Source organism: Chlamydotis macqueenii, chromosome 13 (assembly GCF_036417535.1).
Source record: "Chlamydotis macqueenii isolate bChlMac1 chromosome 13, bChlMac1.mat, whole genome shotgun sequence".
NCBI lineage: Eukaryota > Metazoa > Chordata > Aves > Otidiformes > Otididae > Chlamydotis > Chlamydotis macqueenii.
In genome coordinates this window covers 5,427,730-5,441,163 of record NC_141568.1, presented here as the reverse complement: position 1 = coordinate 5,441,163, position 13,434 = coordinate 5,427,730, and the positions used below count along the sequence as shown (strand labels likewise).

The 13,434-nt window shown below is 39.6% G+C and overlaps 1 protein-coding gene across 1 annotated transcript in view; it reads left to right on the top strand.

Moving 5' to 3' along the window:
• The window catches only part of CDYL2 (chromodomain Y like 2), a 60,998-nt gene that overhangs the window by 30,274 nt on the left and 17,290 nt on the right, over positions 1 to 13,434 (top strand). The window contains exons 2-3 of the mRNA XM_086758415.1: positions 1,528 to 2,119; positions 11,446 to 11,663. Coding sequence (XP_086614541.1) covers positions 1,528 to 2,119; positions 11,446 to 11,663 — 810 coding nt within the window. The remainder of the gene's footprint in view (positions 1 to 1,527; positions 2,120 to 11,445; positions 11,664 to 13,434) is intronic.

Sequence of the window (13,434 nt, the reverse complement as noted above, 5' to 3'; positions counted from 1 at the left end):
ACTTATTTTTCAAAATTAAAAATAGTAAATTTGCTTAACAATAATGATTTTTTTTTTCATTAGTGGCATCTTTATACCTTATAAGCCACACTTTTAAAAATAAAAAAGTAAAGATTAAAAAAATAAAATTTTTGAGAGACTTCAAAGGTTTTCTCATTATAACTTGACTTTCTAGCAATGACTTTTTAAGGCAGATGTTTGTCTAATAAAAACTGTTTGTTCTAAAAGCCCTCTATACCTTCCCCACATTACCTATTCTAATGCTTCTTACTATCATTGCAACATTTTTCCTAATGACTTGATTTAAATTTCACTTGATGCAATTTAAACTCATGACTTGCTATCCACTGATTGTGCTTGGGTTTTCATATGCACTCTCTCTTTAGTTGAGATCTTGCCAGTGCAGAGATAGCACAAAGATTTCTTCAGCTGTACAGCCCGTTTTCCACAGCAGCACGGTACTGTTAATTCACATTCAGCTTGCACTCCCAATACAGTCCCTTATCCCTCGGTGCAGAAATGTTCCTTACACGAACATTCTCTAGCATAGGTTCAGGAAATTTATTACTTGTACGTAAGAATCCTGCCTTTATGCCTTTCATTTGCTTTTTTTTAAATTGGTGCACTCGCAAATTTTGTGTATTTATGCAAATATCACATGCATAAAAAATACAAATTTTTATAAGTTGGAAGTTGCAAAGTGGATGTACACTACTGCAAACATATCTTTGGTGTAAAATATTGTAATCTGTTATAATCAGTTCTCTGTTCAAGATAGTTTCAAGACATGAAGAAGTATGGGGATGTTTAGAGGGACATAATGCATATGTGGATTCAGGAGAATGCTCAGTAACTGACAATATAGCAAATTATGCTTCATTTAGCTCTTTCAGACAAGAGGTAGCTGAGAAATAGAACAATAATGGTTTAATTTTATAAGCAGATTTTCAAAGAAATCATGCTTTCATTAATGGTATTCAAGCTGTCTCTTGTTACTTCACATGGTGGCTACTGCAGGGTCCCAGATCAGGTTTGATCAGGTGTTTGTGTCTCTTCTTAACGTTTGCAGAAGGGGAAGTGGCCTTGCTGTCAGAATACCACCGGGGCTACTCCATTCCTCTCCCGTATTGCCAGGTCTGTTCGTGGGAATTCTTTGTTGAACAGAAACATGTACTGCTGATTCCTAAATGTTATGTCAAGCCACTTACACACACACCAAGCAGGCTCTCCTCAGCAGGCAGCAGGGTCTGTATAGGCTCCAGTGGGAATACAGTGTTGGACGGCATCCTATGAAAATAAGGTCAATTTAAATCTGCTAAATAAGTTGCTACATTTTGGCTAGCCTGGGTGGCTTTCCGTGTCACAGTCAGTCCGTGTGTTAGGCACTACATTTTAGGAGAATCTCATGAATACCAAGGTGCCTTTATAATGTCAAGAAGGCCTTGCTAGCTGTAAGTGAAGAACATTGTTTTCATGACCAAACTATTTTTCTTTCTAATATGATACTTTTTTGGTTTTTTCTTTTAGGTGGAGAGGATTGTAGACAAAAGGAAGAACAAGAAGGGCAAATGGGAATATCTAATCAGGTGGAAAGGCTACGGTAGCAATGAAGACACCTGGGAACCTGAACATCATCTACTACATTGTGAGGAATTTATTGATGAGTTCAATGGACTACATGTTACTAGGGAAAAGCGATCAAGACATGGGAAACAGGCCAGCGCTCCAAAATTTTTACGGGAAAGCCGAGGGTCGTCTCTTGAGAAAATATCACATAGACCTGAATCTGGGAAGTCTAAAGGGTCAACATATAAAAGGAAGAGAATTAATCCATCGCTTCAAAAACAGAAAAGAGGATATGCAGCAAAGCCAGCATCTGCTAATGACAGGGCTGCTAAAACTGTGACTTACCGAACTACTCCCAGCGGTTTACAGATCATGCCACTGAAAAAGCCACATAATGGTCTGCAGAATGGAGATGGCAGTCATGAAAAAGATTCTAGACATTTTGGGAATGGTTCACAACAGCAAAATGTGGATTTAAATGATCATGAAGGAGAACAAAATTTGCCCAGCGTGTTGGAAGTTAGTAATGATTCACCTGTTGTGAATGGAATTGGTATGTGATTTAAACTACAGTCTTTTGAGGCGGGAGGTGGGGCTAATTGCAGCAACGGCAAACAGAGTCCACTCATGGAAAAATCATTGTCATGCTACAAAAGTGATATGGTGAGAAGCATATAAACATGTTTCACGCTCTTTCCCCGTATATTACAACATTTTTTTTATCAATTGGCTTCTCTCCTTCTGTTTCCCACGGAGTGACATGAAGCAGTGTGGGCTTTGTTACGTGCCTTTGCAGTCTAAAGGTCTTGTGGGGAAATGATGAGAAGGCACAGAGTAGGAATGACCACGAAGGTATGTACAATACTGCACCTTTGGTTTTGCGTATCACCAAGTAACAAGACACTTCGCAGTTATGTGTGCACAGACCCAGTGTTCTAGAAAGATCAGGATTATTTTAGAAACAGAATTAATACCAGTCTTGCAAAAGTATTCTGGTAAGTATGGCTGAATAACATTCACGTTCCTCAGTTTTAATGCTCATCATATTCAGGAGTACTCAGAACTGCCAGGTCTTTGTCTCTGGCAGTAAGTTGCAAGTCATACTTTATGGGAAGGTACCAACAGCCTTGAAGAAGAAATAGGAGAAATTTCTTTCTAAGCCTTGTAGTTACTGACTGGCTTAGTTCTCAAAGAATAAGGAATATGTTCTCTATAAACACTATGCAGTTAAATGCAACTAAGTAAATTCTCATTATCTATATGTGTCCAATCTTTTCTTTTTTAATCCTCGATGGTGCTTTGTGGCAGTAATTTCCAGGAGTTAACAATGAGATGCACATTTTATTTCATCAGGTTTTTGCCTTTGGGGTTTTGTTTGGGGTTTTTTTTGACCTTTATTTTCATTGAATAAGCTCTGTCCTTATCTGAAAGGATAAAGAGGAAGACGTCCTGTCAATCTGTAGGCAGCTCCAGCCTTTTGAGCCTTCCTGCCACGTGGAAGTCTTTCTAGATTCCTGGTAGTTTTCGGTATCCTCTTGTGCCTTTGGTGTGTGCAGGTTTTTTGAATACCTTTTAAAAACAGCAGGAGCTGTTCCAAATTATTTCCTCCTGCTTACTGATATAGTGACGATACAACCTTTTAAGAATTATTTTTTCTGCTATTACACACTACATAAAGGTTTTCATTGAGTGATACACAGTTGCTCTTGGGTTTTTTTCTTTGCTAGTTACAGTTAATTTAGAACACAGCTATATGTATGATTCTTTTCATTATGCATTTAATCTGCTTTACTGTTGCTAATTCACCCTTTCCTTATGACTCAGTGAAGCTATTCAAATTCTTTCCTAGTTTTTACTCTACTTATTTTGTATTCTCTTCAAATTTTCCTCTCATACTTCTCTTCCCAGTTCATTAATATGTACATTAAATAGACTAATCCTTCTGCAGGTCCTTGGGGCACCCAACTACTAATCATTTGAGAGATGAAAAGTAACCATTTGTTCCAATTATTTATTTTTATTAGCCACTTTCCGTAGCCCATGATAGCACTAATTTCCTTAATAGCTTCTTGTGAATTACCCTGCCAAAAACTTTTCAAAAGTCAACGTACATTGCATTACCCTGCTTTCCATTTTCCACCCTACTGGCAACCTGGCAAATGCTACTTGATTCGGGATGTAGAACTGTCCTTGCCTAGTCTTACTGGTTACATCCTGTAACTGCTAGGATCTTTCGATCCAGGTATCAAATACCTTGTTAAAGTCTCCCAAACCATCAAAATGTATGGTCACCTTTAAGTGTGTAAGTAGCCCAGATTATGCCAATGACACTTAAAACTGAGAGTGCAAGCTCCTGTATTTTGATGAGTTTGAGCTCACATAAGAGTGTTTAAAAAGTTACCTACTTCTTTAAGAAGACTTGCATATCTAATTACAGATGCAGATAAAGTTATTTTTCTTTGCTTTCTTACTGTTTCTAATGAAGTTTTTTTTAATAATTTGTTTTATGTTATTCATTGGGGCATTTCTAACACAAAATGCATCTTTAAAATGCATTAACTCCCATATTTTAGAGTCTCTTTTAATGAAGAACTAAAGGGCCACAAAGAACTGTAAGGCCAAGCGAGCATTTCATTTGTCCCACAAGAGCTAATGAACGGCATCCGCCAGCCTCTGTTTGCGTAATCCCTGTAAGAGAGCTCTATTTCAGCGGAAAGCTGCTTTGCCTAAGCAGCCCCGTGTTCTGCCATGTACAGAGGGCTCCTGGCCTAACATATGCAGCTCCTTTAAAACAGCTCCTTATGGTGGTTTTTGCCTTCTCCAAATCCATCACTTCTGTTCTGCAATTTGTTCTCCTTTCTCCCTTGCATTCTGACCTCCCTGTAGGCAAAAGCAAGAGATCTTTAAATCTCTACCTGGTTCTCATCTGAAAAACCCATACTCAGCAGCACTCCCAAGGTCAGGAATCCCTCCAGTCTTGCTTTGTGATACCCAGCACATGCATAGTGGAGAAAACTACAAAGAGGAGAGATGAGTAAGAGCAAACAGAAACTGGTGAAGAAGGGTCAAAATAAAAATGCTAGCTTTTTTTCTAATATTGCCCTACAAGCTTGAGAGAAGTCACATTTCCTGATACAGGATTTTACATCATTTGAAATGTCAAAGCCAAGAGACTTGCATTACTCCTCAACAAGTCCAGCAATTTACTGAACTCCCCCAGTACTCCCACTCACGGGGAAGTAGCACAGAAGATGCCAGTGGGATTCTGCCACGTGTCCTGTTGGTATCACAAACTCATTTTAATCGGGGTAGATGTCACCCTAAAATTGCTTTGAAATTTTACAAATTACAAATGAAGAAAGTTTCAGAGAAAAATGCCAGTTTGTTGAATAACAGAAGTTTTGTTCCAAACATCTTGGGTTTCAAAACTTTCTCCAAATCTGAGCCAAGGTCCCAAGGCTTTGTCCCCTGAGACCGGGAGCAATGTGGCAGTCTGCTTGGCAGGACTCCCACCTTTGGCTCTGAGGCAGCCAGCTATGCCAGAGGTTTCAGGCAGTCTGCCACAGAGTCTGGAAGTCAAAAGCCCAGCATGCCCCATCAACGCTCGCAGGGCTCCCAGGCACTGTATGTAGAACAAAGAGGGAGCCTGGAGGACCTGGATTTGGCTCCCAGAACCTGTGGCTCCCGGGCAGCCTCGTGCAGAATCCAACGAAGCATGCATTTGTGTCAGTTTTGAGATTGCTTATATGGAGCCCAAATGAAGGTCAGAGTAATTTCACAGCTAAGTGTAAGAGTGCACAGAAAATGTACATAGAAATTGTAATTTGGGCATGAGATGAAGCCTAGATTTGGAAAACTCGAAAATTCCCCACAATTTGAAAACCTAGCTGCAGGCCCAGCTCTACTACCAGTGTTGGCCTATGGTTGAAGGCCTCCAAAACCCATCAACTTGAACAAGTATTCTTTTGTATTACAATGATGTTTAACTGCTAGTGTCTTGAACCAAGCAATATAATTAGTAATTTATATACTATAACTAATTAAAAAATGTCTCTTGGTATGCCAGTTCTGTTGAAACAAATAACAGATATTTGAAAAATAGTTTTTGATGACTCCTTGAAGGGACTTCCACCAGTGTGTTTGGTTTTGTGCATACATCCACTTGGGTACAAGTGTTTCCTGCTCAACCTATAGATAAAACTCTCACCAGTAAGCTCTTTACCCCAGAAAGATGACTGTATACATACAGATGTATGCACAAAATCATATATGCACACATCTGCGTGCACCTGGAACCTTGCTGAAGTTGGGACAGACCTTTCTTATGTAAACCTCTCTTCTGCCTTCTATACACCTCGTCATAAAGACAGAAGAGTTACCTTTATTGACAGTTATTTAAGGGTCTGCAAACTGGAAAATGTTGAAAAACTCTGCGGGAGGACATCCACTGATGCTCCCAGGAGCTAACAATACCATTCTTTCTGATTATATGTGTTGTCCTCTGTTATCACATTTCTGTTTCTCTCCAGATACCGTAATTGAGAGTGATTGGTTTGTTAAGTTTCTTGACAGCATCAAAAACCATCCCCTTTTAATTTTCTCTTTCCCTTTTCTATGTCATTCTATTTCTGTACCATCTGCTGAAGAATTTTTGCTTGTCATGTATCACTAACCACTGTTTTTCTCCGTTACAAAAATCTTTGTAGTCTCATGGTGCCCTTAATTTAAATACTCTCTATGAACTTAGTCACTGCTTCCTCTTGTTTTTTTAGCTTGTTCTGTTTTATTTATTCTGGAGCAATCCTGGCAGTAAAAGACAACCAAATATGCTTGCTTTCTCAGTTTGGAGAAAACCTCATTGCTTTTAGATATCTTACAGATGCTCCCTTAGCTGGAGAAGTCTGAAATTATTAGTAAATTATCAACAGAACTCTGCTTTTAAGTATGTACAGTATTAACCATTACCCACAAGAAAGACAGAAAGGAGACAGAGAAAAGCTATTGGGAAGACTGAGGAATGCCAAGCTGTTTTACAAGGGAGAGTAAGGGAGCATGGTTTATTTCACCTAGAAAAATTAAAGCCCTCGCTCCATGATCCTGTTCATTCAGCCCAAACGCATGCTGCTAACAGAAGGAACAGTCCAGCCCTCCTTCCCATGATATTCTGATCCTTATTCTCATCCTTTTCCCTGCACCACTTTTAGTGCTCTTGAGGCTACAAGGTGAACCTGATCTGTTTGAAAATTAACCACAGTTTTGCAGGGCGAGTTTCCACCCAGAACAGTTGATCAAGTCACTTCACAGTGTGGCTACCTACCTGCACGCTAGGACCAGCACAAGGATCGCTCTGTAGGGTGGTGGCACAGAGACGGCTCCGTTTAACTGACTGTGATGAAACACTCAGAAAAGATATATCTGAAAATAACAATAGCTTGAGGTGTCCTCTTCTAGTGCGTGGAAGGAGATGAGGAGATCCGAGTCCTCTAAAGCACTGAGTGATCTGAGGCTCATTGCAATCTTTTCTCTCTTTCCTCTCCTACTCTTTGTCTGCCTCATCTTTTTAGACTACAAATTTCTAATGTGTTTTCTGCAATGCCTAGCACAATGGAGTCCCAGGCTCAGACTCAGTCTGGAGTCTTTAGGCACCTTCTGGTACCAACAGGAGCAGCAGTAACATCATTACATGTTGTCCGCTTTGACAGTAGTGGAGTACTAGAGAAGATACAGGGACAGGCAACTACAATGAAGAGGATAACAAGAATAAAAGAGGCTCCAGTTAGGAGAGAGGGAGGCTGAGGGTGAATATGATCAAAGTTTACAAAATCATCAAGGCTTCAGATAAAGTAAATGCAGATCTGTTGTTCACTAAATCCCTCAGTAGCAGGACTAGGGATCACTCACTGACACTGGTAGAACATCAGATAAAAGTACAGATGAAAGAAAATTCTTCTCTGTGTAGTGGCTACACAACTTCTCAAACTCATACCACAGGAGGCTGAGGAGACAGACGGCATCAACAGGCTCAAGAGGGGATTAGAGCAATCCATAAAAAGGTGCACGAGCAAATGCTGAAGGAAACAGGAAGGATGAATCCTCTCATATTCCTATAAAACACCTAGGGATGATACTAGGGGAAAGGATTGCAGGAAGTGGGCAAGCTTGTGTTTTCTCCTTAAGTAGCATGCTTTACTGCCATTCTTGGAGAAGGATTACAGACATGCTAAATTGTCCTGGTTTCTCTTGAGTGTTTGTTGTCTTCAGATTTTGCTGATCATTTTCTCCAGTTTATCAGATTAAGCAAGATTACAGGGATGCACAGTATACACCGAAACAATTTACTCACTGTGCTGTTCTGTTAATCATCCATTCTTGGAAATGTGACCAGTGATGAGTGGTGTTCCTCAGGGGTCCGTGTTGGGCCGAGCCCTGTTTAACATCTTTGTCAGTGACACGGACAATGGGATTGAGTCCACCCTCAGCAAATTCACCGACGACACCAAGCTGTGTGGTGCAGTCAACACACTGGAGGGGAGGGATGCCATCCAGAGGGACCTTGATAGGCTTGAGAGGTGGGCCCACGCAAACGTCATGAAGTTCAACAAGGCCAAGTGCAAGGTCCTGCACCTGGGTCGGGGCAATCCCAAACAGAAATACAGGCTGGGCGGAGAATGGGTAGACAACACATGGTCTGGCAGCTGGCAACACATGCTGGCAACACATGCTGGCAGCCCAGAAAGCCAACTGCATCCTAGGCTGCATAAAAAGGAGCGTGGCCAGCAGGTCAAGGGAGGGGATTCTGCCCCTCTACTCTGCTCTCATGAGACCTCACCTGCAGTACTGCGTCCAGCTCTGGAGCTCCCAACATAAGAAAGACATGGACCTGTTAGAGCGAGTCCAGAGGAGGCCACAAAGATGATCAGAGGGCTGGAGGGGCCTATGAGGACAGGCTGAGAGAGTTGGGGCTGTTCAGCCTGGAGAAGAGGAGGCTCTGGTGAGACCGTATAGTGGTCTTCTAGTACCTAATGGGGGCTTATAAGAAAGACAAGGAGAAACTCTTTAGCAGGGCCTGTTGTGACAGGACAAGGGGTAATCGTTTTAAACTAGAGGGAGGTAGAACCAGACTGGACATAAGGAAGAAATTTTTTACACCGAGTGTTGTAGAACACTGGAACAGGTTGGCTAGAGAGGTGGTGGGTGCCCCATCCCTAGAAACATTCAAGGCTAGGTTGGACAGGGCTCTGAGCAACCTGATCTGGTTGGAGATGTCCCTTCTGCTTGCACAGGGGGTTGGACTGGATGGTCTTTAAAGGTCCCTTCCAACCCTAACCATTCTACGGTTCTATGATTCTATGAAATGACACTTTTCCATTTATGTTTCTCTCATATTTACTTTAGGTATCTCTTTGGTTAAATTTCTGTCAGCTGGCATGCAGATAGTTAAAATATTGTAATAAGATCTATAGTTTCTTACATCGTATATTTAATTTACCATCAATACACTCTTAAAACAAAGAAGAATACAATAAAAAATTAAAATGAAATTATTGCTATGAGGCTTTTTGTTGAGCTGGATTATCTGTGTGATAATCCATTCTCTAACCATCTGTATTTAAAATAGATGTGGCATAATCTTCAGCACAAGGTAGACAATCAGTACAGTTAGTCTGACACATCTTCCACGCAATGTTCATTTGTGCCTGTGTTTATAAGTTCTTTACGCTTTTGGGAGAGATTTAGCTCTTCACATTTTAGTGCCTTATTGCCGAGTGAAGCAACATAGTAAGGACTGAGTAGATAAAATGCCATATTTAAAAGTCTGCCTCAATCAAATAATAGATTTGTTTCAGTATTTCATTCCCAATGCTATTAGTTTCCCATTAGTAATTTCACAAGTTGCTTTTTGTTTGTAAGAATACATGTCAAAATATATGCACTAGCAAAACCTTACGAAAAAGAAACATGCCATAAGAAATTATTCATAATTTTTAAAATTCAAGCACATGGTGATTTCTACACTTGTAGATAATTCTTCTCAAGAAAACAAATTTCAAATTCTGTTTGCTTCCAATGCTTTTTTTTTCCAAATTTATGATCTCATGTAATTTGTCAGTGTTTTCATTGCACTAGTTGAATCCTCTATTTAATATAATACACGTGATACTTTAGATGTTATCTCTTAATTTACCAATGAAAAAGAATTTTATGATTACCTGCAACAGCAGACTTTTTAACAAACATGCATTTCTGTGTATGGATATATGCACACACACATGCACACGTTACACGATGAGGCCAAATGATGCACCAGTTAAATACAATTAAGCACTCTGTGTATTTTAACATCACATATCGTAACTGCAGCGGATATACAGGCATTTCACACACTGTGAAATTCTCAACAATGGCCCCCAGGCCATTGCCAGCTGAGAGGTATCAGACAGTTCAGTTACCTACATACACATTGAGTTGAAACACAGCTAATCCGAAATGAGGGTGATTTTGGTTTTGAGAGTAATCTGTTCGGAATTCCCCATTCAATTCTGTTCCAACAGAGTATTTTTAATTGGGTAGCAGTCATATAAACGATAAAATACAAACCTGTGTTCGCATATTTATGTCATCTGCCCTTTAAAAATTCCTAGCTATTTGATATCAGAAGCTGGAGCAGGTCAGCTTTGACAGGAATAAAGAATGGAACAAACAAAGGTGTTTTAATTCAACTTTCTTGGCCTTTCTTAAATATGGAATATTGTGGGCTCATCTCTACTTAAACAAAAAACAGATTTGGAAACTATTTCAATGAACAGAGTGACTGTGACCTCTGTTCCTCAACAACATGTCTCTGCTTTACTTTTAATGGCAATAGTGTGAACCATCTGTAATTAGAAAAGAAGTATTGCATTAAAATGTTGTAAAGATATTTTCAACATTCCAACTCAGCATTGTTACCAGTCTTAATACATTGCCTGTTAGAGAGGAACCGTAAACATAAGCAAAGTAATAGTTTACAGTTCATACACGGTGTAAGTCAGAATAAATTGTCTTTTAAAATTGACGTACTATTACTCTCATTTATTTCTAAGGAATAATTCTTCTAAGGAAGAACTATATATTTCTTGTCATAGTTCCCATTTTTCCTTACTGCTGGACTCCCTCCAAAATGTCATCATCATTCATATTTTCCATGTGCAAAGCCCAATATTAATATCACCTCTGTCAGTCAAAAGCCAGTAAACTGTTACTGTAAGATGTAATGAGCAGAAGCTTGGGATTAGAGCAAAGAGGATGGCTAACGGCTACTTCCAGTGCTACCCGCAGGGATACAGGGAAGAGAAGGCCAGTTGTGTCAGCTCGGTAAGAACTCCCTCAATTTACTGTCATAGAGAGATGTGCAACAAGTGTGCATTCAAGTTGTCGTCTGAAACTGATAATGACTTTCTGGTCACCATGAAAGGAAGAAACTGTAACTCTGAGAGATGGGATTTGGACTAAACCTGTCATGTCAAGTTTGTCCAAAGCCAAATTAGAATTTTCCTATGAATTCAAGGATCACCCCAAATTCATATGACAGACTATGATACGATTGCTTTCATCTTTAAAGCAGAACTGAACCCCATTAAGAGTACCAGTCCTACATTCTACAGTTCGCTGGATCTAGAGGTTGTCTAATCAGAGAACAAAATGTACTGCACGTTGGAATACAGAATAATAAGAATGGCTTGAGGCCACATTTGACTAGCCAGGCATATTTTTGATTTATCAAATTTATCACGTAGAGGCTATTGCAAATCCTGAGTTATGTTTAAGCTAATAGAAAGTATCACTGCATTTCTTTGAAGGTGTAGACATAATTATGCTTTGATTCTTTCCATCTGAAAGGTTCTTCTCTGGCCAATGGAAGCTTGAATCTACAGAGCACTGTGAAAAGGAAACTAGATGGGGAGAAAGATTATGTCTTCGATAAGAGACTAAGATACAGCGTGCGTCAAAACGAAAGTAACTGCCGGTTCAGGGACATTGTAGTCCGGAAAGAAGATGGTTTTACACATATTTTGCTGTCAAGTCAGACTTCAGATAACAATGCACTGACCCCAGAGGTAAGCATGTAGCCATAAAAGTCAAAGCAAGCCATCCTAATGTGTGGGTTATCTTGGAAACATAACGCTTGAACTGGATTTTATGCATTTTTTTCCTAATTTATTATCTTAAAAAAGAAATATGGAGTTTAGATATAGCTAACTTTTTCACACTTGGGATTCCTATCAAAAAGAATGCAATGGAAATTAATTTTTAATTTACATGTCTGAAACTGAAAATCAGAAGTAAAGAAAGGAACGGCAGAATCAGTATTTCCAGCATGGAGTTGTATGAAGCAGTTGCTCACATGATGAAGTTACTGATATTCACTATCCTTAGGAGAAATCTGGTCTCTTTCATTTTATTAATTTAAATAGGGCTCCAGTTGTTACACACAAAGAATTTCAGGCTATATCCTGAGACAGTAATGCTAAAAGTATACCTTGATTGCTTTTTCTCTAAATCACTTTATAAGTCCTTATTTATGAAATCTTAACCAATTAGGGGCTCTATTCTCAACTGAATTGCAAAAAGACATACAACATATAAATGATATTATTGAATTCCCTTGTTCCAAGCATTATACACTTAAGGTCAGACTTGGACTTGTAGCTTGTACTACTCCAGTACATATATTGGTCACTGGATGGGCTGAGAAGCTCTTCCTTCCATTCCCTGTGATCCCAGCATAGTGGATGGTGATGCCCTGGTATGCCTTTCCCACGTGAGAACAAAAAGGGTGTCAATAAATGCCTGCATCAGGGTGCAGGTCCTGGAGAGCAGAGAACCTGCTGAGGCCTGTTCCACGTGGGCAGTGGTGGCCTGACAGAAAGGAGTTACCATAGATCAGAGAGGAAACAATAAGGAGCTGCCCCCCAGCACCAGTTTTGCCTGTCTGAGCATTCTGCAGGCAGAGTTCCTCCATGAGCTGCCCCCAGTGTGGCAGATCTCTGCCTTTGCTGCCCTCCAGACACACAGTGCAGCTCTGTCTTACACAGTAACTTCAAGATAAGAGTATACAAAATACCAGTTTGAGCACCATTTGAGGGAAAAGGAGATTGTCACTTTGAGGAATTATTTTATTCAATAAGAAACTGAATAATTTGGAATTATTTTATTCAATAAGAAACTGAATAACTTCGAAATTAATTACTTGTCATGAGCTTCAGATAAAATCACTGGCAGGTATGAAGGGCCTTAAATTTGACTCACCTACACATGGACATTAATACACAGAATGATACTAAATAGTTAAAACTGTTGGAACATACATTTATTGCTCCTGGTTTTTAAACTATATGATATTTAAAAGAACTATCTTGGTAATTAACACAGAACACCAAACACCTGCTTTTAATTCCTTAAAACCCATTAGATTGCATCAAATCCATAATTCCATCCATGTATTAATTACCACTAATTGACATTGCAGGTAATTTAAATGAAGAGCTCAAGGGCCTGAAAAAGTATGAAATCAAGGACTTACTGTGTTGAGGCTGAACAGACATACCTTTATGTTGCTGGCTGTGCTGTTCCACATCAGCAGTGTTCAGATGCTCTAACCAGTGAACTAATTCAGGCTCTTCAGGTCTGCCAAACCAATCCGTTTCATTCTCTGAAAAGTTTCAATATGCTGGGAAACCACCTCTCTGGAAGAATAAATGATAAGCATATCATAGTAGTCCTCTTCTTGCATCACTGGCATAGACTATTTCTAGAAACCTCTATTGAAGCTCACTTGAAAACCAGAAAATACATTTTAGAAAACTACATTACTGACCAGGATCTGGA